Here is a 26,753-nt window from a genome sequence, read left to right on the forward strand (position 1 = left end):
GATTTCAGCTGGGCGCGGCGGCAATCCCAGCACTTTGGGAGGCTGAGGCAGGAGGATCACTTGAGCCCAGGAGTTTGAGACCAGCCTAGGCAACAGAGTGAGACCCCATCTCTTCAAAAGAAAAAAAAATTATTTAAAAAAATTTTTTAAGTAAGAATAAAGTTCTAATTTGTACAGTGATGTTTTAGAATGTGCTTTTAATACAAAATCCTTAATGAAATGTATGTACTCCAGGGTAAAATTAGGGACAGAGATCAACCAAAACACTCCACTACAAGGATAAGAGCCTACTCAGAGTGCACTGTGTGTCGAATCTGCTCCTTTATACATGTGCCATAATTACGGAGGACGGCAGAAAATACCAGCTGCTTTCAGAAATTGTGAACGTTTCTAGAGTTGTGCCTGCTCTGCTTTCACAGAAAAACAAGCAAGAATTACCTCTATGACTCAAGCAGAGACAGTGGCCAAGGATCATGGGTGCCTGTTGGCTGTTTCAATAACAACTACCTTAGGCAACACCATGCATCCCAGGCCACAGGTCCTAATAGTGACCTATATTAAGGCATACTTGTACAACCATGTATTACCATGTAGTATTTAAAAATAAATAAGTAAATTGAGGTAGAATAATATACATGACATGGAAAGATAATGGCAATAGAAGTCATGATAGGCACACTGCAAAGCAATATTTAAAGTATAATCCCATAACTGTGTTACAAACAACTTAGAGCAGAGGCATAAAAATATGATTTGACATGCCTTGGAGTAACTGTAAGGAATGCAGAAACAGTGTGAAGGCAGGAAACCATGACTTTTTAGTTCATATACTTCTATACTAACTGAAATTTTTTGCATTAAGGATGCTTCAACCTTGACAATTTTATTTCAATCTTCAAAAAAGCCTTAACTTTATACAAAAGTTGTATCTCCTAAACTGTATTTGATCCAGTGCCTAAGTACTTCAGGGCTTTATATTTCTCTAAAATTCTCACAGGGGACGTCTGTTGTAGAGTTTGCATATATTTAATTGTGATGCTCTCTTCCACCCCGAAAAAATATTTGCAAGTCTGCCAGCCTGTAAGCACCTGGAGAACAGGGACCTTATCACAGTCATTTTGACTCACCAGAGCCTCACACTGCTGCCTTTCAAGAGTCTGCTTCCCAGGACAGAAGCCTCAGATTCAGGGTTCCTGGGGCGACAGACTCCATGGGGACTAGAGGACAACAATAGACGTCATGTCCCCTAAGATTAGAATGATAACAGGCTTCAGGCAGGTTTGCCAAGCTGAGTTTACCTTTTCAAAGCTTCATTATGCTCACTTAATAATCTGTCACTTTACTACTCAAAAAATTATCACTTAAAACATTCAGGACTTACCCTTTGTCGAAGAAAGATGTATGCCCTGATCGAGAGAACTTTGTGCCGTTGCCATTCAGCACCCCACAGTTAACATTCCCTGAAATATAGGATTTTCGTGATGCTTGGTCTTTTGCAAAATTCCTGCAAGCTGCTAATTTGGATTCTAAAGCCTACAAAACAGAAGAAGGAATGATATGGTTGTCAAAACAGTAGCTGCACATAAAAATTTGCATTTCAAACCATTTCTATTTCAAGCCTCAAAACTTACTCATCTCAGTTGATAATGGTGGTTAGTTCAGCCATAATCAATCAACTTTCTAATAAAAAGGGGAAATACTTATGTTATGCTCCCTTTCTAATGACCTCAGAATATTGTATTTTTTCCTCTTAGTGTTACTGAAGGAAATACACATAATCTTCCCCTTACAACTAAAAACAGTGTGGCACGGGAGGTGGAACAGCAGATCCCAGGTCTCCTGACCTATCCACTGCTCGTTTCTAAGCTGTAGACTGTTGGTGTTGGGGGGCTGGGTGTGTTTTCGGAGCAAGCACTATTAAAAAACCCAAAAATATCACTTGAGAATTTTTTTGGGGGCAGCCAATTCTTTCTCTAGGTTCTTCATTTTTTCTACTGCATGAGAATGGATGAGAACATTCACAACACTTTACATGAAATTAAAAGCTATTTTATTTCTGACAGCACTCTGTAAAGTGTTTAACTGATACCCTTTGTCTGTAATTAAATAATTCACCCGCAAATCACACTGGCGTTTTAGCATTTACCTCTAAGTTGGGCACCCTTGTTTTGCACCTGTCACCACAACACCTGGCGAGCACCAGGCTCTACCAACACAGATGACATGAAGAGATCAGGCGTTTCTCATGTATTTCCACACAATCAGACATCACCAACTGTCTCTTTCCCATAAACACTTTGCCCAAATCAAACCCCTCCTTCTCCAAAAAGAAAAATACTATCCATGGCAAAATATATATATACACAATTCATGTCTATTATCCACGACAGTAAAGGACTGGGAATGCACAGCTAAATTAAATCCACAGGTAACATATACTTCACTTTGAGAATCCATTTGGACCTCCTCCCCCCACATTTCAATAACAGCTATTTGGAAACAGCAACAACGGTTGGGCACAGTGGCTCATTCCTGTAATCCCAGCACTTTAGGAGGCCAAGGCAGGTGGATCACTTGAGGCCATGAGTTCCAGACCAGCCTGGCCAACATGGTAAAACCCTGTCTCTACTAAAGAAAAAATAAAAAAATTAGCTGGGGTGGTGGCATGCACCTGTAATCCCAGCTACGCAGGAGGCTGAGGCACAAGAATCACTGGAACCCAGGAAGCAGAGATTGCTGTGAGCCTTGATAGCACCACTGTACTCCAGCCTGGGTGACAGAGTCAGACTCTGTCTCAAAAAAAAAGAAACAGCAACAAAAACAGACAAACTTTTTTCTTCTCCTTCTTTCCTATGACAAAAGTACAATGACCTACTAAAATGACAACAGAAAAAAGGAAGAGAGGTAATGACCTTGTAGAACAAACTCTGAATAAGCATAATTCAGCAATAATTCAGCAGCTTATTAAAACTACACACACACAGTAGAAATCGAGAGCCATTCAATTCCTATATTCAAGACACACGTTCATTCAAATATATATTAAGTATCTATCACACAGCAGGCACAACTTATGTCTGAGACATCAGTGAGACATCCAAGCACGAGCAACAGGTCTTTTGAGGGGGGAAAGGGTGGTCTAGAGATTAAGATTTGAAAGACATCCACACCCAGGGGTGGATGAAACTATGGCTGTGATTAAGATCAGAAAACCAAGGACAGAACTCTGAGTAAAACCAGTATCGAAAGGGTGAGCAGACGAAGACCCAACAAGATGACTAAGAGGAATGGAAAGAAAGTTGGGAGCAGCCACGACACAGCATCAGAGAGGCAGAGAAAAGAGGGCATTAACAAAAAAAAAAGGTCAGTGTTGAATGCTTCAAGTAAAATTAGGACAGAACAGCATCCACTGGATTTGACAGCACTGAGATCACCAGTGAGCAGTTTTAGCAGCATGAGCAGGGGACAGAGCCCAGGCTAAAGTGTCTGGGGAGTGAGCATGCAGTCAAAATGCTAACAATAAACGGGGACACACTTTCAAGAAGCTTTAAAGTATGTAATATGTACCACATAAGTATTACATATATTTATATGGATAATATGTAATACAGAAATATCAAAGTATACATGTATAATACATAACATATAATGTGTAATACATAAACATTACACATAAATATTAATGCATATATAGTAAAAGGCTGAAGATACAGGAGAAATAAAGATTTAAGGGTTGGAAGAAATGAGATCCAAAGCACAGATGGACAAAATTAGCCACGGGCAGGAATCTGCACTTTTACCACTGGGACAAAAAGGAGGCATGGCTACAAATAGAGGTAATAATAGGAGGGTAATAACAGAAGATGAGAAAAGAAATCAAAGAAGCTTAAAACAAATGGCCTTGATTTTCTCTGTGAAGGGCATGCAAGAGTGGAGAAGGGCTTCCAGTTCAAGTCAGTGGACAAAGTCGTGTAAAGAGGCATAAATGAAATATTCATAAAAGCCAACAAGGACTGGTGGACAGCAGCAGACGCAAAGTGTTGATGACTTTTGCAGGTCGTTATTGTGATAACTCTTAGAAGACAGATTGTCAGCTGAATGTGTAAACCATACAAGGATGCCAAATTAAACTTTCATGCACCACTTCTGAATAAACTAAAGTACTAAAGCAAAACAAACAAGGAACAAAGACAGACAACAACGCGCGGTGAGGAACAGGCAGAACTAACCCAAGAGTAAAATGGAGAGAAATTCAAGGGCGACAACAATGCAACAGCCCTCGAAGCCCATCAGGGCATCCCGCAAAGAGTGTGAAGAAGAAGCTAGAAGATCCGAGAGTAAAGAAAGGTGTAGGTTTCTTCTACTCAAAAGAAAGAAGGGGAAACAGAAATGCTAGGAAAAGAAAGCAGCATACAGTCAGCTACAATAGGAAATATTAAAAAACCCAGTATGATTTTGAGTAAATTACAGTTAAAGAACAAAATTCTCAAAACACATTTGTTGAGTGGCACAAATATAAAGACCCACCTGAAAGTCCAGCATCTCCTCCGTGATTACACAGTAAATAACACACATATGTTCATTGTTACAAATGCTGTTTGACTACTTTTCCATTTTTAGAACCAACCAACAGAGAGCTCACACAGCTAGTAGAGGGCTCAGAAAAGGAAAGCGGAGTGGGAGTGTGGTGGGGAAGAAAGGGAGAGAACAGAGAGTTAAGATAAAGTCTAATACTGGCCAGACATGGTGGCTCATGCCTGTAATCCAGCACTTTGGGAGGCCAAGGCAGGCAGATCACCTGAGGTCAGGAGTTCGAGATCAGCCTGGCCAACATGGTGAAACCCCGTCTCTACTAAAAATACAAAAATTAGCCAGGCGTGGTGGCACGTGCCTGTAATCCCAGCTACTCAGGAGGCTGACGCAGGAGAATCACTTGAACCTGGGAGGCAGAGGTTGCAGTGAGCTGAGATCGTGCCACTGCACTCCAGCCTTGGCAACAAAGCGAGACTCCGTTCTCAAAAAAAAAAAAAAAAAAAGACATAACCTAATACATTCGGAAACAAAAGTTTAAGAAGCTTAAAGTAATTTTTTTAAAAGAACAAAAAATAAAAATCTCTTTGCTTAAAGTTGAGTAAATCAAGATAAACAGAAAAATAAGCACATGATTTCAAGTTATAAAGACAAATACTTCAACATAGAGGATTTTTAAAATGGTTATCTTGGGAATGAAGAAAGATTACTCTATGTACTATAGGGAATGACCTGTGCACTTTACTTTGTATTTTAACCTTAAAATGCAGGTTTAATCTGATGGTTAGAAAATAACCCCTATGATGAGTTGAAACAGGCAAATATAGGACCTGTGTCTTGGCCTCCCATTTCTGCTTTAGATAAAGTATAATGCAATTTCTATATTTTTTAGAAAGTGTCACACACGAAAATAAGTGAAGGGGGTAGTAGATAGTGGGAAATGGCAAGGGTTGGTTACTGAAAGGAGAGGTAAAAGTCACTAAGGGAAATAGGAATGGGAGCTAATGCTAGAAATGCTGACTTGATAGTGGCATAAATCCACAAGGTTCTGCAATTGTTTCCAGTAATTCAGACTGCAGATCTCCTTTGTGGCCAGAGAGACCATGAAGTCAACAGTGACAGAGTAAGAGATGTGTGAGATCACAGGTGAATAGAAAGGAAGTGAAAGCAAGAGACGGCTGATAAAAACAAACACACTAAAAAATGGGGTAATACTCTTGATGAGGTTAAAGAGTAGGTATGATACAGAGTAAAACACTGATTGAGCAGAAAAACGGGTTTAGTTTTTTTGTTTTTTTTGTTTTTTTTTTTTTTAGATGGAGTCTTGCTGTCTGTTGCCCAGGCTGGAGTGCAGTGGCGCGATCTTGGCTCACTGCAACCTCCGCCTCCTGGGTTCAAGCAATTCTCTTGCCTCAGCCTCCCAAGTAGCTGGGATTACAGGCACCTGCCACCACGCCCGACTAATTTTTATATTTTTAGTAGAGACGGGGTTTCACCATGTTGGCCAGGCTGGTCTTGAACTCCTGACCTCAGGTGATCCACCTGCCTCAGCCTCCCAAAGTCCTGGGATTACAGGCATGAGCCGCCACGTCTGGCTGGGTTTAGTATTTCAGAAGCGAGACTGTTCTGGAATACAAGGCTCACACCAAGGAGAAGGCACTGAAGTTGAGGTGGCCAAGGAAATAAGGTGGGCAAGACTAAGAGTAGAGAGTAACGCCATGAGCCAAATGTTAAAGTCCCACAAACACAAGACAAGGGAATGACCAGGAAGACGGCAGACAGCAGCAAAGACCACGATGAAGGTGGTAGAAGACACACAGCAGGCCTTAGACAAAGTATTCTAGACAAGGACAGAGGCATCACGCTGTTGAAACAGGAATGGGGAACAGAAAGAATGCCCTGGTGGGAACCTGAGAGCTCAAGGTACAGGCTCTTCTGCAGGGGCATCATGAAGTGACTAGCCAGAGGCTAGTCAATGGATGCTTTTGCTTCTGAGCTTGGTGATAGCCTTTACCACAGGAAAGTATCCTTTCTTTCTTCCCTCACTTCAAATTAAGAAATAATTCAATACCTTGTCAGTGGAAACACCTAGTGATAAATAATTGAAACTTACCCCTACTTTCCGTAAGAGATCCCCCACGATGTTTAGTGCTGATATCCTAGCAGAGGGAGTTAGTGGACTGGTACCAAAACCATTTGGTATAGCTAGAGAAAAATAAAAGCTGAGTGATTACACTTGCAGTTCCCTTTACATTTGGGTTTTGTTGCTGATGTTACAAAGCAGTATAGCAACACAATATCAACAAACTACTTCAAACTATGTAAAGTATAGATACCATAAATAGGCTAAACCACTCTCCAATTGGTGGATATTTACATTGTATCAAATTTTTCGCCATTACAAATAATGCTACAAGGACATATACTCTTAAACATCTAGACAAGTATTTCTGGAAAAGAGATTCCTAAAAATAGAACTGCTGGGTCAGAGCACATGCCGATTTTTTTCACCTTAACAGACACTGCCAAAATGCTCTCTAAAAAGCCTGTGCTAATATCAGCAATCTACGTGGTGGTGCCCTCGATAATATTAGATATTATCTTTTTTTTTTTTTTTTTTGACAATTTGACAGTCACGTTGTTTTAGTTTCTATTTCCATAGTAACTAGTCATTCAAATCTCTTCTGAAAATCAGTCTTTGTACATTTCTCTACTGGTTTTGTCTTTACTGTAATCAATCTGTAGGAACTCTATACATTCTGGATATTCACCCTTTCTCTTATAGACATTCTATCTCTCAGTGTGACATTCATCTTGTAAACACTGTGTTTTGGTAGGAGAACCTTTGGCTTTTCCATCTTAATGTCATAATGTTTTCCATACTTTCTCCTAGTATTTTTCTAATTTTTTTACATTTAGATCATTTAATTCACCTAGAAATTATAGTTGTCTATAAGATACATATCTAAATTTTTTCCTCCAAATGCAGAGACAATTGTCCTAGTATCATTTAGGGAAAACTCATCTCATCTGAAATAGCACTATAACTATAAACTAAATTCCCTAAATATGTGAATATATTTCAGTTCCATTGAACTATTAGCCTATTCTATCAGAAGTATGCTACTTTAATTATCATAATTTAAAATATATTTTGAGATCTCAAAAGGCAAAGATCCTTCTTGTTATAGCCCATTTCAAACTTTTCTCAGCTGTTCTTGCACATTTACTATTCCAGAATAATTTTATTATCAACATATCAATTTTTTAAATCCTGTTAGGATTTTTATTAGAAGTTGAAATTATAGATTGACTTGGGGAGAATGGATATTGTAAGAAAATTAAGTCTTCCCATTCAGAATCATAGTATTTACCATGATATTTACCCATATCTTCTTCCACACTCAGTAAGGTTTTCAGTCGTGCACATTTCTTAATTTTTAAGAGATAATATGACATCATGATTAAGGGCTCTTGAGCTGAACTACTGTATACAAATCCAGTTCAGCCACTGGGTAAGTTACCCATATGTAAAAGGGGGCAAATAACAACTACCTCATCATAAAGTTGTTGTGAAGTTTAAATTAATGTACTTTAAAAATGCACTTAGTAAGTACTCAATAAAGGTTAGCTATTACTTTTTATGTTTGTTTTCCACAGAGTGCTAATCAGCAACAAAAATACTTGTGTGGGTTTTTTTGTTGTTTATTATCCTTCTTTTCCTCTAGAATATAATCTCATTGAAGGTAGGGGCTTTGTCTTAACACACTGTGCTCCCAGCATCCAGAATAATGCATGACACATAACAGGTGCTCAACGTGATATAAAAAACTGCTGTAGGGATTTCTAGATCTCATTTTTCCCTATTCAAGTTTTATATTTTAGGTGTTATTAAATCTGTGCTTTTATGGTAAGTTGCTTTAAATGCTTTTTAGAAACAAACATTGTAGGCTGGGCATGGTGGCTCACACCTGTACTCTCAGCACTTTGGGAGGCTGAGGTGGGTGGATCACCTGAGGTCAGGAGTTTGAGACTGGCCTGACCAACATGGTGAAACCCCATTTCTACTAAAAATACAAAATTAGCTGGGTGTGGTGGCACACACCTGTAATCCCAGCTACTTGGGAGGCCGAGGCAGGAGAATCGCTTGAACCTGGGAGGTGGAAGTTGCAATGAGCCGAGATCGCACCATTGCACTCTAGCCTGGGCAAAAAAATCAAAACTCTGTCAAAAAAAAAAAAAAAGAAAAGAAAAGAAAGAAGGAAGGAGGGAGGGAGGGATGAAAGAAAGAAAGAGAGAGAGAGAGAGAGAGAGAAAGAAAGAAAGAGAGAAAGAAAGAAAACAAACATTGTAAAAAGTAAAATACAATTAAAGACAGACCACTTCAGAAAGATCAGCTCTAAGATCTTACCGATTTCTCTGACCACCTGCTGCTGCTCACAACTCTGTGCTCTCTTGTAATGAAATGACAGTGATCTAGTACACAGCAGCTTTTAGGTTAGCCAGTGAAAATTCATGCTATTGGTTCCAGCCTAAAAACCTATCTATTAAGCAAATATTACTGCCATAGGGTTGGCACATCTCATGCTGTGCCAGAGCAGGCTCCATGTCCTTTTGACTCCCTGAGTCCCTGAATGAAAACTCTAACAGGCTATTAAAAAAACTGTGCACCACCTGTGGGTGTCACCTCACCTGAGGCTTTTCACTATTCTGATTCGTCTTCAACTAAAGGATTTTCAGATCTGCATAATTCTAATCAGTAACATAAAAGCAAAACTTTGTTAGTCCTCAGATGTAATTGTGAAATCTTCAAATATACAAGCGGCTCTTCTGAAAAACTGACCGTGAGGGCTCCTGATGACTGCTAATAATCTATTGCCTGCCCTTTGTCCTCAGCAGTAAACCTAGCGCAATTAGAAACACCTTACAACCATATAGCACCTTCACATACCTTATCTGATATCATCTCGTAACAAGGCAAAGACAAGTTGAATTACCTACTCAAGGGTTACTGAGCACTTGAAATGTGGTTAATGTGACCAAGAAACTGAATTTTATTTTATTTCATTTTAATATAAATTTAAATAGCCACATGGGCTGGTGACTATTGAGTAGCACAGACAGAGAGAGCTCACTGTACTAGCTGCCCACACAGCATTCTAAAAGATAAAACCCTGTATTTTAAAAAGGGTGGGATGACAGCTTCAACATAGGGTGGAAAAAAAAAGCATGGGGGGATGAGAGTAGCTGAAATATGAACTGCAAGCTGCAAAATCTAAACAAATCTCAAATGAGAGCTTTAAGATTCCATTTTAAGGTTCTATCTAGTGGCTACTAGGTGGTTTTTCTGCTTATCTGGATTTAAAAAAACACACTGGCTGATGGCAATGTGAGTATTCTGTATGTGCCAATCACCAATTACTCCAAACAATGCTTTTGAAAAAGGCAGCTCCTGAAGCATGTAACAGAATGGGCATGTCCATCCAAGCCGGTCTTACATGAGTCTGAAAGATAACTTAATGATTCTCTGTACATTCTATGTAGAAAGGCCTCAGGTCTCCCATGATATGGAAAGTGGCGAAAGGAAGAAATAAAACTGTGTTTAAATATGATCCCCAAATTTGCATGTGACAAAGAGATGTGCACAAACACACACAAGCACACAATAGAAAAAAAAACTCAAAATGTTAATGGTGGGTGCCTGTAAGTGGTAAGATAACATGATTTTTATTTCCTTTTTTTTCTGTGTTTTTAAAATTTTCTACCTAAACATACTGCTGTAATCACAAAATCTATTGCTATCATCAAAAAATAAACTTTCCTTAAAAATCTTTAACTTTTAAAAATCTCATCTTAAATGTAACCATCATTTCACTGTTTCCTATGTATTAGTGGCCTAGGAAAACAATTCCTTCTTCTGTTTCACATAGCGCTAGACTTCACCAACTTTTAAACTAAAATTACTCTTTAAACCTTAGCCACCGCCTTCAGCAACAAACCCCCGCAAGCTGATCATCTAACACATCACCTCAAAAAGAAAAGACATTACAAACCTTTCGGTGAAGGAAAAGTGTTCTCCGTTCCTTTACCAACAGGGGTAGCTGGCAAAGAAAGTGATGCTTGGACAGCGGAGTCCATCTTTTCACAGTCTAGAGTTGGAGAGCTAGGGGCCGACTTTCTAGTTACTTCCTGTTGTCTTTCCCGAACTGCTAGTTCTTGCCTTAAATCTGTAAAATATTGCAAATAAGGGCAGGAATACTCACTAGCGGGAGCAAATATATCAAGAAAAGTACATCTAAAATGTCATAAAGGTCTTCTTCCTAAATTACTATTTCTGAAAAATGAATTTCCTATTTAATTATAACTTTTATTTCTAGGGGAATAAAAATGGCAAAACTACTGTCTAAATGATCTTTGAGAATTTAAAAATGCTATAACCTGAGAGAAGTTACTTATGCTCATATGCAAAAAGAAACAGTGCAGAGTCCACAGTACAATTCACACAAAAGTAAATATTCTTCACCAACTTATTTGCTTTTATTTTCAAATGATGTAGCTTTGGGGTTATTGCAAAATCAACTAAGTGCATTTTTGTAATTTTAAAATGCGCTGGCATTAACTATTATCACTATGAAATATTTGGTTTTAGAAAAGAAGTATTCAGAACGGTTTAAATTTTTCTCATGCTTTCAAATATTGAGGTTTTTTTTCTTTTTTGAGACGGAGTCTTGCTCTGTCGCCCAGGCTAGAGTGCAGTGACACAATCTCAGCTCACTGCAACCTCCACTTCCTGGGTTCAAGCGATTCTCCTGCCTCAGCCTCCCAAATAGCTGGGATTACAGGCACCCGCCACCACACCCAGCTAATTTTTTTTTGTATTTTTAGTAGAGACAGGGTTTCACCATGTTGGTCAGGCTGGTCTCGAACTCCTAACCTCAAATGATCCAATTGCCTCAGCCTCCCAAAGTGCTGGAATTACAGGCGTGAGCCACCACACCCAGCCAATGTCGAGTTTTTAACCCAAAATTAATGTTATCTTTTCCAATTATGCAATTTAACCTACAGAATATTTGCTTGTGTTAAAAAAGGAACAAAGTCATCCCCCTTTTGGGTATGTATCCAAAAGAATTCAAAACAAGATCTCAAAGAGATATTTGCACACCCATGTTCGCAGCGGTATCATTCACAATAGCAAGAGATGGGAGCAACTTGATGGCCATCCACAGATGAACAGATAAAGAAAATGAATATATACAATGGAATATTATTCAGCCTTAAAAAAGAAGGAAATTTTGTCACATACTACACATGGATAAACCTTGAGGACATTATGCTAAGTGCAATAAACCAGTCACAAATACTGTATAATCTCCCTTATATGAGGTATCTAAAGTAGCTGAACTCATAGAAAGTAGAACTGTGGTTGCCAGGGGCTGAAGGGAAGGGAAAATGGGTAGTCGCTATTCAACAGATATAGTTTCAGTTTTGCAAGATGAAAAAGTTCTAAAAATTTGTTTACACAACAATTTGACTATACTTAACACTACTGGACTGTACACTTTAAAATGATTAAGAAGCCAGGCACAGTGGCTCACACTCGTAATCCCAACATTTTGGGAGACAGAACCAGAAGGATCATTTAAGGCCAAGGGTTCAAGACCAGCCTGGCCAACATACTGAGACCGTCTCCACAAAAAAAATTTTTTCTTAATAAGCCGGATGGGGCCGGGCGCGGTGGCTCACGTCTGTAATCCCAGCACTTTGGGAGGCCAAGGCAGCCAGATCATGAGGTCAGGAGTTCGAGATCAGCCTGGCCAATATGGTGAAACCCCGTCTCTACTAAAAATACAAAAATCAGCTGGGCGTGGTGGCGGGCGCCCGTAATCCTAGCTACTCGAGAGGCTGAGACAGGAGAATCGTTTGAACCCGGGAGGCGGAGTTTGCAGTGAGCTGAGATTGCACCATTGCACTCCAGCCTGGGTGACAGCGCAAGACTGTCTCCAAAAAAAGTTGACTCTAAGCTTCTTCTGGCATAGGGACAGTAAGGTAAGGGAGGATAAATACAGTTGTCCCTCAGTATACATGGGGATTGGTTCCAGGACCCCCACCTACACCAAAATTGGTGCATACTGAAGTCTCACAGTCAGCCCGTATATATGAAAAGTGAGCCCTCCATATACAGGGTTCTGAATGCCATGAATACTGTATTTTCAATCCGTGTTTGGTTGAAAAAAAAATCAGAGTATAAGTGGGCCCACACAATTCAAACCCATGTTGTTCAAGGGTCAATTGTGTTCTTTAAGTTATAAATTTTACCTCTTGCTTCATCCTTTAACCTCTGTACAGAGACCAACAAAGATTCCTTTTCATCAAGTTCACTTTCTAAAAATGCATTTCGTTCAATGGCCTGATTTAGCCTTTGTTCAAAGTCTTCCAGTGAAACTATTGTTGCCCTAAAAAGAAAAATTAGAGTACATGAATTAAATACATAACATGTGCAAACAGATAGTACAAAAGGAAACTGTCAGTTTATCTCATAACATTTCCTGACCTAGCCAGCCTGGCCCCATTCAAAGAAGATGATCTTGCCCCTTCCCGACCACTGCTGGCACATAGTGTCTCTATCAGTTGGGCAATACATGCAATATATTCTCTTAAATTCCCATCTATTCCTTAATGTTCCCTACAGAAAGGCTATTTGTTACACTATTTATATCTCCACTGTGTTTTGAACACAATACAATCAAGTTTACACATTTTCAGAAAGACAACTTTTCAAAACTTGTAATATATGTTAAGAGTTTGTTTAAAACATTAAGTCCCAAGTCAGGGAACCTAAGTCCGATTCACACAGATCCTAGAACTAAATCAAAAGGAATACCCGAACTCTCCACACCTAAGTAACAAAAGGACCAGAGGCTATTTATTCCCTTTGATCTCTGCAACCATCCAGACATTTGCATAGGGTGTCACTTTGTAACTTCACTTCAGCCTCTGATTGGTTATCCTCCGCAACCAATCTGGCTGCTGCCTCCTCTATGCCCTGGAGCAGCAGCTTGCCCACTTTTTTTTAGTAGGTTATTAACATAGTGAATGTACATATCTGTCACCCCCAAGGGTAGTGACCAGACTAGCTCCGCATCTCTAAGTTCAGCATCATGTCAGTCACTTAAGACCCACTGGATAAATATTGAGGAAGGAAATACCAGGAAACAATTATAAAGTAATAGGAACTAAGCTTGGAATGGTTAAGAAACAACTAATTAAAGATGCATAAAGTTTGGCAACAGTGATAGCAAGCCACTGCAGGTTGTTCAGAAAATCTGAACTGATCAACATTTTAAGAAAATTCGTCAGTCAGTATTAAAAGAGAATAAAAAGGAATAGAAATATAAAGATGTATCAGCTAGAGGACAACTACAGAATCCAGGTATAAGATGTGAGCATCTACAGTAAGTATGGAAGTGTTAAGAGCACAGAGGGAAGACAGAGGAATGCATGAGACAGTTTAAAAAATAAACAAATAAATACACAAAACCTAGGCTGGGTGCAGTGGCTCATGCCTATAATCCCAGCACTTTGGGAGGCCAAGGCGGGCAGATCACTTGATGCCAGGAATTCAAGATGCCAGCCTGGCCAACATGGCAAAACCCCGTCTCTACTAAAAATATAAAAATTAGCTGGGTGTGGTGGCACACGCCTATAACCCTAGCTACTTGGAAGGCTGAGGCACAAGAATCGCTTGAACCTAGGAGGCAGCAGTTGCAGTGAGCCGAGATCATGCCACTGCACTCCAGACTGGGCAACAATGCGAGACCCTGTCTCAAAAAAACAAAACAAAACAAAACCAACAGGATCAACCAAGTATATGAAAGAAGGAAAAAAGAAAAATTGAAAGAGAAAAGCTTTGAAGGACATTATCTGGGAGATGAGGATTTGGGGTTCCTTTCCATCTGATGAGTTACAAGTGACGTGAAACACCAACAGGAAATGTTCTGGGACTAAGATCTAGGGGAAGAGCCTAATAAAGATTTTAATCACTAATTACCAAGATGGTTTTTTTCTAACAAAACGCAGTCATTCGTTTACCTTTTGGCTCGCTCCAGGTCGTCGTTGGCCTGCTCCAGCTCTCTCACATACTTATGCAACTGCTCCTTAATGGCCCGAGTCTGACTTAAATCATCTTCTAACACTGAGACCTGCTTATAGCTCTGTGCATATTGATGCTCTAGCTTCTCCTGAGGGCATCAGTATAGGAAAGTACATGTCATTAATATACAGTCCTCTTTAATAAAGAGGTAACTCAAGTTAAAAGGGTGGGGGGGAGCCCAAGGACTTTACCCACACTCTTGTAACAATTACTTTAAAAACAACTAAATGACACATTCATTCTAAGTGCCTAAATTCATGTTAAATTTTGTCAACCATTCTCCTCTCAGAAAGAAACCCAATAACAATCTCTCTGAAAAAAAGTACTATAAAAAACCCTTGCCTCAAAATCCCCAAACTTGTTGAGGAAACCTCTGGGTTTTCAGGCTAAATACGGCCCAGGGTAAGCACAGAGTTCAAATTCCCTACCTTTTACCTGCCCACCCAACCTTCCCAGAACCCACTCACTCCCCAGACACTAAACACCCTCAGGCATGTGGCTACAGTAGATGGTGAAGGGCAGAGAAAGGGGTGAATGCTTTTGCTCCTGAAAATTCCTTTGTAGAAGGGAAATTTTTAACCCTAACTAAACTCCAAAACTGAAAGGGCTATGAACAATAATGAAATAAATGCATATTCCCTATCAATATAATTGTAAACATACTGCAGAATGAGGCAACCTATCTGTCAAAAGAAATAATCAGGCAGCTTTTGAAAATTATAGGAACTATAATATGATATAGCTAGGAACATTATAGCCAGAAAAGTGACAACTACAAAGTATCTAAGTGAACTCCTAAACTCTGAACCACCTTTTCCCCTGGTTCCGTGAAAGAAAACATTTTATTCAAAAATTCACTTTAAGCATTTTTTTCAAACTATTTTTTGTCGCCTGCTGCTCTTAAGCACCTGAAAAACATATTTCTCATTTTAATAAAACTCAACACATTAGACCCCAGTGTCTACTGCTGCAATTACCTTTAATGCCTCCACTTCATATTTCAGTCTTTGGTTATCAGCCTGCAAGTCTCTGTTTCTTTGTTCAGCCTGTACTAATTGTGCCTCCAACTCTGCTTCTAATTCTCTGCTTCCTTCCTGGAATTCAACTAGCTCATCCCGGGCTTCCTGGAAGCTAATCAGAAACAAAGTGGGAAAGACGAGTTACACTAAGAACCACAAGGATTGTCTTGGAGGTGATTATATAGCAATTCGATAATTTTTGCTTGAATGCTAATGCTCTCATAAAATATACTAAAGACAATCTGTTTTGCATCTCTTAATATATTCAGGGTTCAATGAAAATGACAAGCCCAAAAAGGAGCCACAAGTCAGTGATTACAATATTTATGAAAAGTAAGGCTACGTAGCTCAATACCATTAGCTTCTTCCACCACAGAACTCAGATGCGAGAAAAATGCATTTTTACTTTCATTAAAGTAACAAATTTGGCATTTCCTTCTACCATATTCAACAGAAATCACAGGTATTTTCACATCACAATAGAACTGTTGCATATATCTCTAAATACATTTATTCTCATGACTATTTCAAAATTAGGCAGTTATTACATTCACTTCTGTATCTTTTTTTATTTAATGCATTAATAGAGAAGTACATATTACTATACCATAAATTAGTTTAATATTTAGATAACTTTTTTCAATATAATTTATTTTCTTTGTAATTCTATTATTCTATGCATTTAAAAATACTATGCTGAGGAGTCCATAGGCTACCCCAGCCCATTAAGACAACTATGACACAGAAAAAGATTAAGAACCCGGGCCGGGCGCGGTGGCTCATGCCTGTAATCCCAGCACTTTGGGAGGCTGAGGCGGGCAGATCACGAGTTCAGGAGATCGAGACCATCCTGGCTAACACAGTGAAACCCCGTCTCTACTAAAAATACAAAAAATTAGCCGGGCGTAGTGGCGGGCGCCTGTAGTCCCAGCTACTCAGGAGGCTGAGGCAGGAGAATGGCGTGAACCTGGGAGGCGGAGCTTGCAGTGAGCCGAGATTATGCAACTGCACTCTAGCCTGGGTGACAGAGTGAGACTCCATCTCAAAAAAAAAAAAAAAGAACCCTGCCATAGATGCACACCTTTCATATCCACTGGCACAATAGAATAACTGACTTTGGTGATAATAATGAAAGGGCAGTAAAAGGTTTGATAAGACTTAGTAAACTCTGTTAACCAAAATAGGAAAATGTATCAATATTTTATTTAGCAAGATCTCATTTTTAAAAAAGAAATTTGAGACAAGTTTTGGTGCTTAAAAGGTTGTCATCTGAAAGTTCTCCCAACCAAATAATTGAAATTTTATAAAACATTCCATACCCCTGAAGCTTCTCCCCCTCCCTCAAAGCTTTGCTGGCTCCAGACACTGATCATGCTTGCCTGAGGAGAACGTAAAGTCTGTTCTATGGAGCCCTAGACAGCTTATCAGAATCTCCAAATGACCAAAATGATGAGGCAGAATCAGTGCACGTAAAGCAGGCCAAAGATGGCCCCACCTACTAAAAAGCATAGAAGAGGCAATGATCAGAAGAAATCATAAATGACAGTTTTCCTACTATTTTAATAATTTGAACAATATAAAGACTTATGGCATGTTATACTATTTAAATACAACCCATGTGGTGACTGTTTGTAGAATCTCAATCCTAGAATCCTAAATCTGCAATTCCAAATTTAGCTTTATGTTAAAAAGAAAAATGCACAAACAAGACATGGTGTATTCCAAACGCCCTCCCCTACTTTCAGTGTGCTTTCCAACATTACCTTTGCTTGTACTTCAAGGAAAGTTCCTTCCAATAAGCAGTTTCCTCCTTTAAACTTGAAAAATCTGGTATATCTTCACCATCCATGATCAAGAAAGCCTGGGAAATATTAAAGACAAGCTGTTAACAACTTAGAGAACAGACAAATCTAAGCAAAAGCATAAAATCTGGGACAACACTGAACTGCAGCATTTTGGAGGGAATAAAACATGAGAGATTCCAGTGGTTAACTCTCTTCAAACTCAGGCACATCAATCACTCCACTGCTCCACTCTCAGGGACCACCAATATTGTGAATGAGATCGTGACAAAGGTCCTTTGATACAAAGCGACAGGAGGCACTTTTGGTTGCAGCATAGGTGCTGGGTGACTTGGGCCCACAGAATCATCCTGCACACAGAGTTGCAGCAGTTGGTTTAAGGCCACGTGGTCTTCTGGGAATCGGGAGACAGAAACAAGCTTATTGTCACAGATGCTGCTACCGCATGCATGCTGCCCTTCCCAGTATACAACTGCTTCAAAACATCTGCTTGGAACATTTTATGCCAGGTGACCCTACTAGAAAATCAGGCACCACATTCCCAATAATTTACTATTATCAAATCTCTAAAAACTTCCTGTTAATCATCTTTTAAGGCCAAAGCTTCCTTCCAAAAGTCCACTAATCTCCAACTTCAATGATCTCTCTCTCTCATCCTGGTTCTTCTCCTAAGGCATTCAGAGAGGGGAAAAAAAGAGATTTAATTAACTAACATTTGGACTAGCTACCTAAAACTCCCAACTGATCGTCAGGCCCACTCTAGAGGCATGCCTACCGTTTTCTAGCACCTCCTCCCCACGCATCCCACTCTATATTCTGGCAGTATTGTTCGTCTCCACGGAAATCTTTTATTCTGGCAGTATTGTTCGAAACTGTCTTAACACACCATGCTCTTTCAGGTCTGGAAAACTACTCCAGGTTTTCTCTACCTGGAGTGGCTCCCCTAAATAGGAAAACTTCTATTTATCCTTAAAACCTAATTGTCATCTTTTCCAGAGAGGTTTTCTTGTCCTCAACTGGACAGCATTAAAATCTCTTGCATTCTTTGCTACCTCTGTACCCCACACATGCTTTCACTGATATAATTACCACAGGGCAATGCATTTGCTTACACCTTTGTGTTGCCTGTTAGGCTGGCTTACTTATTTCCGTCTCAGCCCAATGCCTGCACAATAGTGGATACTCAATAATATTTACTGAATTAAACCATAATTGATTCAACCTATTCCATACTAGGCAGCAAGAACTCAAGACCAGCTTTAAAAGTAAATTAATAGGCTGGGTGTGGTGGCTCATGCCTGTAATCCCAGCACTTTGGGAGGCCGAGGCAGGCAGATCATGAGGCCAGAAGATCGAGACCATCCTGGCTAACATGGTGAAACCCCGTCTCTACTAAAAATACAAAAAATCAGCCGAGCATGGTGGCGGGCACCTGTAGTCCCACCTACGCGGGAGGCTGAGGCAGGAGAATGGTGTGAACCCGGGAAGCAGAGCTTGCAGTGAGCCAAGATTGCACCACTGCACTCCAGCCTGGGGGACAGAGCGAGACTCCGTCTAAAAATAAAAATAAAAATAAATTAATAAAAACCTGGAGATGCAGAGAACTTGGAGTTTATCTAGCACAAGCCACTCAGGAAGGTTTAGCAAAAAAAAAAAAAAAAAACTTTTTAAAGGAATGAACGGTTAAATCTCTCCACATCATCAAACATAGAACACAGTGGAAGTTCAATAAATATTCGAATTGAGGCTGGACACGGTGGCTTATGCCTGTAATCCCAACACATGGGGAGGCAGAGGCAGGAGGATTGCTTGAGCCCAGAAGCAGTGAGGCTGAAGTAAGCCATGATTTTGAGGCTGCAGTGAGCCACGACTGTGCCACTGCCCTCCAGCCTGGGCAACACAGCAAGACCCTGTCTTGAAAATAAATAAATACATATGTGAACGGATTTATAATCATCCTTTCAATATTCCCTCTTGACTTTCAAAGTACCACTTTATTAACATCTGAATTCCTACTTCAGGAATGGAGTAAGCAAAAGGATGTGTGGGTAGTTTACTTCCACCTCACAATGTATCACCATATATTAAATCAATATTAGAAAACCTATCATCATCAATTAGACAAAATTATTAATCCGATACATGGGCAGCCACATTCAGTCACTGACATACGCTCAGTACAGGCTCCACATCAAAGAATAGGGAGTTGATGGGATTTATTGGGAAGAACCTTAGAGATAACCACTGCACACTAGCTACCTCAAATCATCATTATCCGGCCCTGAAATATAAATGGACAACCAAGAGCCATCTGATGAGTAAGAAAACCCAGTAGCATGAATAAGAAAATTTTAGGACCTACTGAACTGAGAGGAAACAGACAATTCAGGAAACGAGATTTTTTCTTATACAAGAACTCAGAAGGTACTAGACAAAGACTTAAAAAAAAGGTCAGGAGGGCTACCTCCTACACACTTCCTGAGACAAGTACAAAAGAAGGGAGAAAACCATGACCTGGACAGCACGGGATGCAGGAAACAGGGGCTCCAACCTAGGGCTGCAATGAAAAGTCCCAGGATGAAGCCTAGTCCATCAGGCCCATAGAATGCTTCAGACGGATGACACCAAGAAAAATAAGGAATCCCATAGAACAGATAGCATAGAGCACGAGTGAGAAGCTAGATATATTTGAGGTTGTGGTGAAGACATGTTACTCTACTGTTACTAAGAAAAAGAGCAATTTAAAAGCTCAGGAAAATAAAAAAAGCAATAGAAGTCCTGATCCTTATATAAAGCATTTTGTAAGTTAATGATTTCAAGTCTAAAACTTGTAATGTATTGATTTTATCTTATTTGAAGCAACTGGGATAAGTTCCATAACTTTATAGCCATCGATGAACTTCCTGTTTTTGGTCTTAGCTTTGCCCTGAGTCCCATGTGCTGCTCTCTTGGAAGGTTCCAGGATTTGGTGAACAAACTTGTATTCTCCTTTATGTCCCCTCTGGTTTTGTAGCCTTTGATGATAATACCTCTCAGCCTTGCTCTTCCCAAAGTGATTATTTCTTGCCTTTTTAGCCTATAATGATTTGGCAGCCATCTCAGTCCCTTAAATATTTTGTCATGCTTTGTATTGCCCCTAGATTACCCATCTGCCTTTCTGGGGCTGAGTGCCTAGTGCTGCTTCTGTACTGAACATTTTATTCACTGGTCGGATCATTTTTCCTTTGAGTTTTCAGTACTCTTTCCGTTACTGTGCAGCATTTGATGATATGCTAATAGTGTGGCCCATGAACCAGCATCATTATGAAAGTTCCTAATGACTGTTAGATACCTTCCTTGGCATCTAACATTTTTTTGAAGGTGTTTGAATGTGGAGCCAATTCTTCTACGAAAAGAGTTAGGATTGTTTTGAATCTGTAAATGTTATTCAGGAGTCCACTTCAAAGCATTTCCATGTGGGGGTATTTTTTGTTGGTTTTGACCCATTTATATAGTATCAGAGGATGTACTAGCAGTTAATGCTTTGAAGAGCGCCTAGTTAAGTAGTAATCCCTGAGGAATAGCATTGTTTACCCCTCTGGATGTACTGTGAGTATCCATTTGTCTCTGACTTTTGGTTCTTGAACAGGGACATATTCTTAATACAACACCAACTTTTCCATGAGTGTCCCGATAACTCAGGTTTTAAATAGGCTTTTGCATGAAACTTTTTGAGAATCTAGTTCTAGCCCTTGCATCCTCTTTATCCAACTACTTACATTCAGTGTCAAATAATTATAGCAAAATTATTTTACTTAACACACATTCTTTATTTATTTATTTTTTTTTTTTTTTTTTTTTTTTTTTTTTTTGAGACGGAGTCTCGCTCTTTCACCCAGGCTGGAGTGCAGTGGCACAATCCTAGTTCACTGCAACCTCTGACTCCTGGGTTCAAGCAATTCTGCCTCGGCCTCCTAAGTAGCTGGGATTACAGGCACCCACCACCATACCTGGCTAATTTTTGTATTTTTAGTAGAGATGGGGTTTCACCATGTTGGCCAGGCTGGTCTCGAACTCCTGACCTCGTGATCTGCCCTCCTCGGCCTCCCAAAGTGCTGGGATTACAGGTGTGAGCCACCGTGCCTGGCCACATTCTTTATTTTCTTGCTGAATCTTATGTGAATTGAATGTTGACCACCACTTTTCTAATCAATAGGCTATTTTCATAACCCGCTTACTGGCCCCTCTAACAGTATTATAACACTATGTTGGATATCATTTACTAAAAGGACCATCATCTCTTCCAGATCAAACCAATTTAAAACATTCAACCAAGAATAAGTCATAGGAGCAGCATAGCATAGTGGTTAAGAGCCCAGATCGTGAAGCCGAACTGCTCAAGTTTGAAGTCAGACCTGGAAGTTCAAACTCACTACTGATGCATCTACTCACTACTTGGGTGACCTTGGGCAAGTGACTTAATGACTCAGTGCTCCATTTCCTCACCTGTGAAATGGGGATAATCATTAAAACGAGCTTATGAAGTAAGCTAATATTTGTAAAGTACTTAGGACAGAACCTGGCACATAGTAAAAACATAAATGTTCATCAAGCTATTAAAAATTGGTAGTTCAATAGCGGACCTTTCAAATATGACCACAAAGTAAACAGGCTTCAAAATTTAAAACATGCAAATGATTATTTAAAATTGATCATTTCAGGAAGCTATATGCATATTCCAGTGATATCACCATTGCTGAAAAACATTTCCAAAACTTCTTTTTTGGAATAGGCTTTATGAGCCACATTAAGAACAAAGCAGGCCAGGTGCAGTGGCTCATGCCTATAATCCTAGCACTTTGGGAGGCTGAGGCAGGCGGATCACTTGAGGTTAGGAGTTCAAGACCAGCCTGGCCAACATGGTGAAACCTCGTCTCTACTGAAAATATGATTAAAAAAAAAAAAAAAAAAAAAAAATTAGCTGGGTGTGGTGGCCGGCACCTGTAATCCCAGATACTCAGGAGGCTGAGGCAGGAGAATCGCTCAAACCAGGGAGGAGGAGGTTGCAGTGAGCCGAGATTGGCCACTGCACTCCAGCCTGGGTGACAGGGCAAGATTCTATCTCAAATAAAAGAAAAAAAAAATGGCCGGGCACGGTGGCTCACGCCTGTAATCCCAGCACTTTGGGAGGCCGAGGCGGGCGGATCGCGAGGTCAGGAGACTGAGACTATCCTGGCTAACATGGTGAAACCCCGTCTCTACTAAAAGCACAAAAAACTAGCCGGGCGTGGTGGCGGGCACCTGCAGTCCCAGCTACTCGGGAGGCTGAGGCAGGAGAATGGCGTGAAGCCGGGAGGCGGAGCTTGTAGTGAGCCGAGATCGCGCCACTGCACTCCAGCCTAGGTGACAGAGCGAGACTCTGTCTCAAAAAAAAAAAAAAAAAAAAGAACAAAGCAAAAACTACTTACTTTGTGGACACACCTCATCCTTATTGCCTCCTAACTGGTATTATCCAGCTCTATTGCCCTACTTTTACCCATCAGATTTACTCTTTTTAAAAATCAGATTCTGGCCAGGCATGGTCGCTCACGCATATTAATCCCAGCACTTGGGAGGCTGAGGTGGGAATGTCACTTGAGCCTGGAAGTTCAAAGCCAGGCTGGATAACATGCTGAAACCCCATCTCTAACAAAAATACAAAAATGAGCTGGGTGTGGTGGCATGCACCTGTGGTCCCCGCTACTCGTGAGACTGTGGTGGGAGGATCGCTTGAGTCCAGGAAGTTGAGGCTGCAGTAAGCTGTAATCACTCCACTGCACTCCAGCCTGGGTGACAAAATGAGACCTGTCTCCAAAAAAATAAAAATAAAAATCAGATTATTTACAAATAATAAAATTTGCTACCACTGCAGATACTCAAACGACAGTTTCAGGGGCTGTTTTACAGTCTGTTCAGTTTGCTTCAAGTTACACTGGGAGGATGTGTTCACTGTTATTTCAAGCTATGTAACTAGAGATATTCAGGCTATAGAAAGTTAGCTAATATAGAAATACTGCTAAAACAATGCTCTAATGGTACATCCACAATTTTCTGAAGCTAGAATGAAGATAGATAATTATGTATTATTGGCAGGGCACGGTGGCTCACGCCTGTAATCCCAGCACTTTGGGAGGCTGAGGCGGGCGGATCACGAGGTGAGGATTTCGAGACCAGCCTGACCCACATGGTGAATCCCTATCTCTACTAAAAATACAAAAATAGCAGGGCGTCGTGGCGTGCACCTGTAATCCCAGCTACTCAGGAGGCTGAGGCAGGAGAATCGCTTGAACCCAGGAGGTGGAGGTTGCAGTGAGCCAAGATCGTGCCACTGCACTCCAGCCTGGGCAACAGGGGGAGACTCCGTCAAAAAAAAAAAAAAAAAAAAAATTATTATTCTCTGCCCGTCCCCACCCCATCTTTCTTTAATACCAGATCTCAATATGGACAGAGTCTCAAAAGCATGACAATTTTTACGTAAAGCATTATCATACTGTGTATGACCTTCAGAAATCTAGCAGCAATCAACTCATTTGAGTTTAAAACAGCCTGTCCAAAATGCCTTTTATTTACGAGGAAATTACTCTTTGTACAACGGTAAGAAAATCTACTTTCAATGATATTGTTTCTGGTTAACAGTTCTAAAATGGACTAATGACACTGGAAGAGTTCTTTCAGAACTCACTGTTGGTAATACATGCCTTTTTACTGAAATTCTACTACTCTCAAAGGTGACATTTACAGAATTTTTAACTCTTCAAAGTTGATCTTAAATACGGTCTCTCTTTGATTCTATCAGACTTCTTTTTTACTTTATGGAGTGCTCAGAAACTTACGTCAGAAGTAATTTTAAGCTTTAGTAACCAAATTTATCTCAGCATGGTTTAAAATGAAAATAAAAATAAGTTGTTTTGCAGATGTCATGAAAGCAAGATCTAAGTTTTACTACGGTTCCTACTTATTTTAAGCTCCTTATCCAACTTCAATTTATTTAATTTTAAAAAATCAAAAGAACTACAGCTTCAGAAGATTTAGCAATTTCTATCTGGATGAAGTCAACCTCTAACCAGGGCTGGCCAAAGGTTTTGTTTCTCATGCATTCTAATTTTAAGTAACAATAATTTTAATAATAATTCAGAAGAAATACTTCACTTGGTTTCCCTTTACTTCTCTTCAGCCCATGACTTAAGGCTGCATCGTGCCCATCAACTTCATGATTTAGCAAAGCCATTACACTATCTTTTAAGCACATTAAGAGCAACACAATTTATCAGACAAAATAACTAACCAGCAACTCCTGAACAAGCTTCACAGTAAGATTTTTCTCATGACTGAGCAGCAGTTTTTATCCTAGGTGAGTTTGCTCAAAAATAATTAAGTAATCTACCAGCTTCTGGCATATCTTTGGCAAGTCACATTTTCTGCCTTGTTTTCTAGCTGAGAAAGGTATAAAAATCGCACGAAAAGAAACCAGAACTCCGAGCCTAGAAATGTAAATTATGATCCAAGCTAAGCCACTCACCAGTTGGTTGAACCTAAGTATAAATTAATTACCCCCATCTCAGCTCCATTTCTCCATCGAAATGGCGATAACATAATCAGTTGCAACCACAAGGTGATACGGTTCGAAAGAGGAAGAAGAGTGTTCTGAAACGTGTAAAGGTGCTATGTAAATAGAATGTAATAATCAGTAGTGACAGAACTCTCACCTCCTTTGCAAAACTTAAAGGGTCATCTCATAGCTTACAGCAAGAAAAGAGTCGAGCACAAGTAACCCGAGCCCGTTGGTGACACTTTCCCGAACTCCAGGGGGAGGATGATTAGCAGTTCCGGGCGGGAGTCAGGAGAATGCCAATCCGAGCCCAACGTGGGCTGCTCGCGCTCTCGCCCCCCATGGGAGAGGGGCATTGAGAGATCAAAATGCAACCCCGCTCCAAACCACCCTCGCAAATGAAGGAATTTCGGGGAGGGGGTAGGAGGAGGCGGGCGGGCGCGCCGCTGCCACCTCCGACTGGGCCACTCCTTGCGCCGCCAGCGCCCCAGCCCACGGTGCCACGTCCCGGCCTCCGTCACCGCCAGCCCTCACCCCACCCGGAACGGGGCACATCCTCCGGAGGCCACCGGGATCGTTCCCTTGCAGGTGCCCCTGGAGGTTCACACGTCGGACCAGGGAAGGGAGGGGACAGTTAGAGCGGTTGGAACAGTTGCCCCCGCGCTGGCCGCCCCAGAACCCGGCCCGGCCCGCCCCGGCGGAGCCTCACACACGGACCCGGGCCGGGAAGGCTCCCCAAGGGAAGGCCTCGGCGTCGCCGGCCCAGCGCAGCCCCTTAGGGAGCGGCCCCGCGCTGCAGGCTCACCTCCAATGTGTCAAAAGCGCATGTTCGCCGCCGCTCGACCGACGTCTCCGCTCCGCTGGCCTGGCCAGGCCCGCCCAGCCGCTCGGCTCAGCTCCCCTCCGCAGCCCCAAGCTCCACTCCGCGTACCTCCGCGCCCGGCTCCTCCCCGACACGTCAGGGTCTGCCTGGGTGTCCGAGGCCATTCTGTGACGCACGGGGGCGGGGCTCGGAGCATGCGCGACAGCGCACGGGTATGCGGGGCGGGGTGGGGCGGGGCTGGTGCCACAAGGGGCGGGCCAGAGCCCGGCGCGCTGACGTCAAGCTGACGGCGTCCTCTTGCGCAGGCGCTCCTGGACTGCTACCGGCTGGTTTTGGCTTGTGAAGTTCCCTGAAACTGCTAGTCCGGAGAGTGGTGCCAAGAGGGTTGGGAACCTTCCTTCAGTTTTCCGACCACCAAGGCCCTTCAAGTGTCCATGTGTCTGTGTTCCCGTTTATAAAATGAATCTCGGCTCATAGTTCACCTCCGAGTCCATTCCCCCTGCCCGAACACTCAATGGAACACCAGGAGCATTCAAAGCATCACTCTCACAAAGCTGTGTTTTTACAGCACTTCCACTGCTTACATTTCGTATTTGTTCTCATCTTCCTCCAGTAGAATTCTAAGTTCTATGAGAGCAAGAACCTCTTATGCCTTGCTCATCCCAACAGATAACTTGGTTCTAGGCAAAGTGGATGCTCAAATATTTGATGAATGAAATAATGGATTCGTGGCACAAAGGGGATTTTATATTTGCCCATTTATATATTGTATATATCTGAGCATATATTCATTTTTGTATACATGCGTGTACGTGTGTGTATGGGTGTGACTTTCTCCCCTCCAGGTCCCTTAAGAAATGGA

General features: G+C 41.0%; 1 protein-coding gene across 6 annotated transcripts in view; it reads right to left on the bottom strand.

Annotated features, from left to right (window-relative positions):
* NDEL1 (nudE neurodevelopment protein 1 like 1) overlaps positions 1 to 26,046 on the bottom strand; it is a 55,549-nt gene extending 29,503 nt beyond the window's left edge. For 2 of the 6 annotated variants that reach the window (XR_008653258.2, XM_055258515.2), the window contains exons 1-8: positions 25,874 to 26,045; positions 17,463 to 17,560; positions 15,658 to 15,811; positions 14,620 to 14,768; positions 12,847 to 12,983; positions 10,584 to 10,757; positions 6,644 to 6,735; positions 1,382 to 1,533 (exon numbers count right to left, since the gene is read on the bottom strand). Coding sequence is in view for 4 of the 6 variants with exons in the window: in XM_055258515.2 (XP_055114490.1) it covers positions 1,382 to 1,533; positions 6,644 to 6,735; positions 10,584 to 10,757; positions 12,847 to 12,983; positions 14,620 to 14,768; positions 15,658 to 15,811; positions 17,463 to 17,548 (944 nt within the window). In the remaining 2 variants the exon portion in view is untranslated. Of the gene's footprint in view, positions 1 to 182; positions 1,247 to 1,381; positions 1,534 to 6,643; positions 6,736 to 10,583; positions 10,758 to 12,846; positions 12,984 to 14,619; positions 14,769 to 15,657; positions 15,812 to 17,462; positions 17,561 to 25,873 lie in introns of those variants that run through there. The other 4 variants (XR_010118251.1, XM_055258512.2, XM_055258514.2 and 1 more) reach the window with 3 other exon arrangements.
* Positions 26,047 to 26,753: the final 707 nt, after the last annotated feature.

The sequence above is a fragment of the Symphalangus syndactylus genome, chromosome 20 (genome assembly GCF_028878055.3).
Source record: "Symphalangus syndactylus isolate Jambi chromosome 20, NHGRI_mSymSyn1-v2.1_pri, whole genome shotgun sequence".
Classification (NCBI taxonomy): Eukaryota; Metazoa; Chordata; class Mammalia; order Primates; family Hylobatidae; genus Symphalangus; species Symphalangus syndactylus.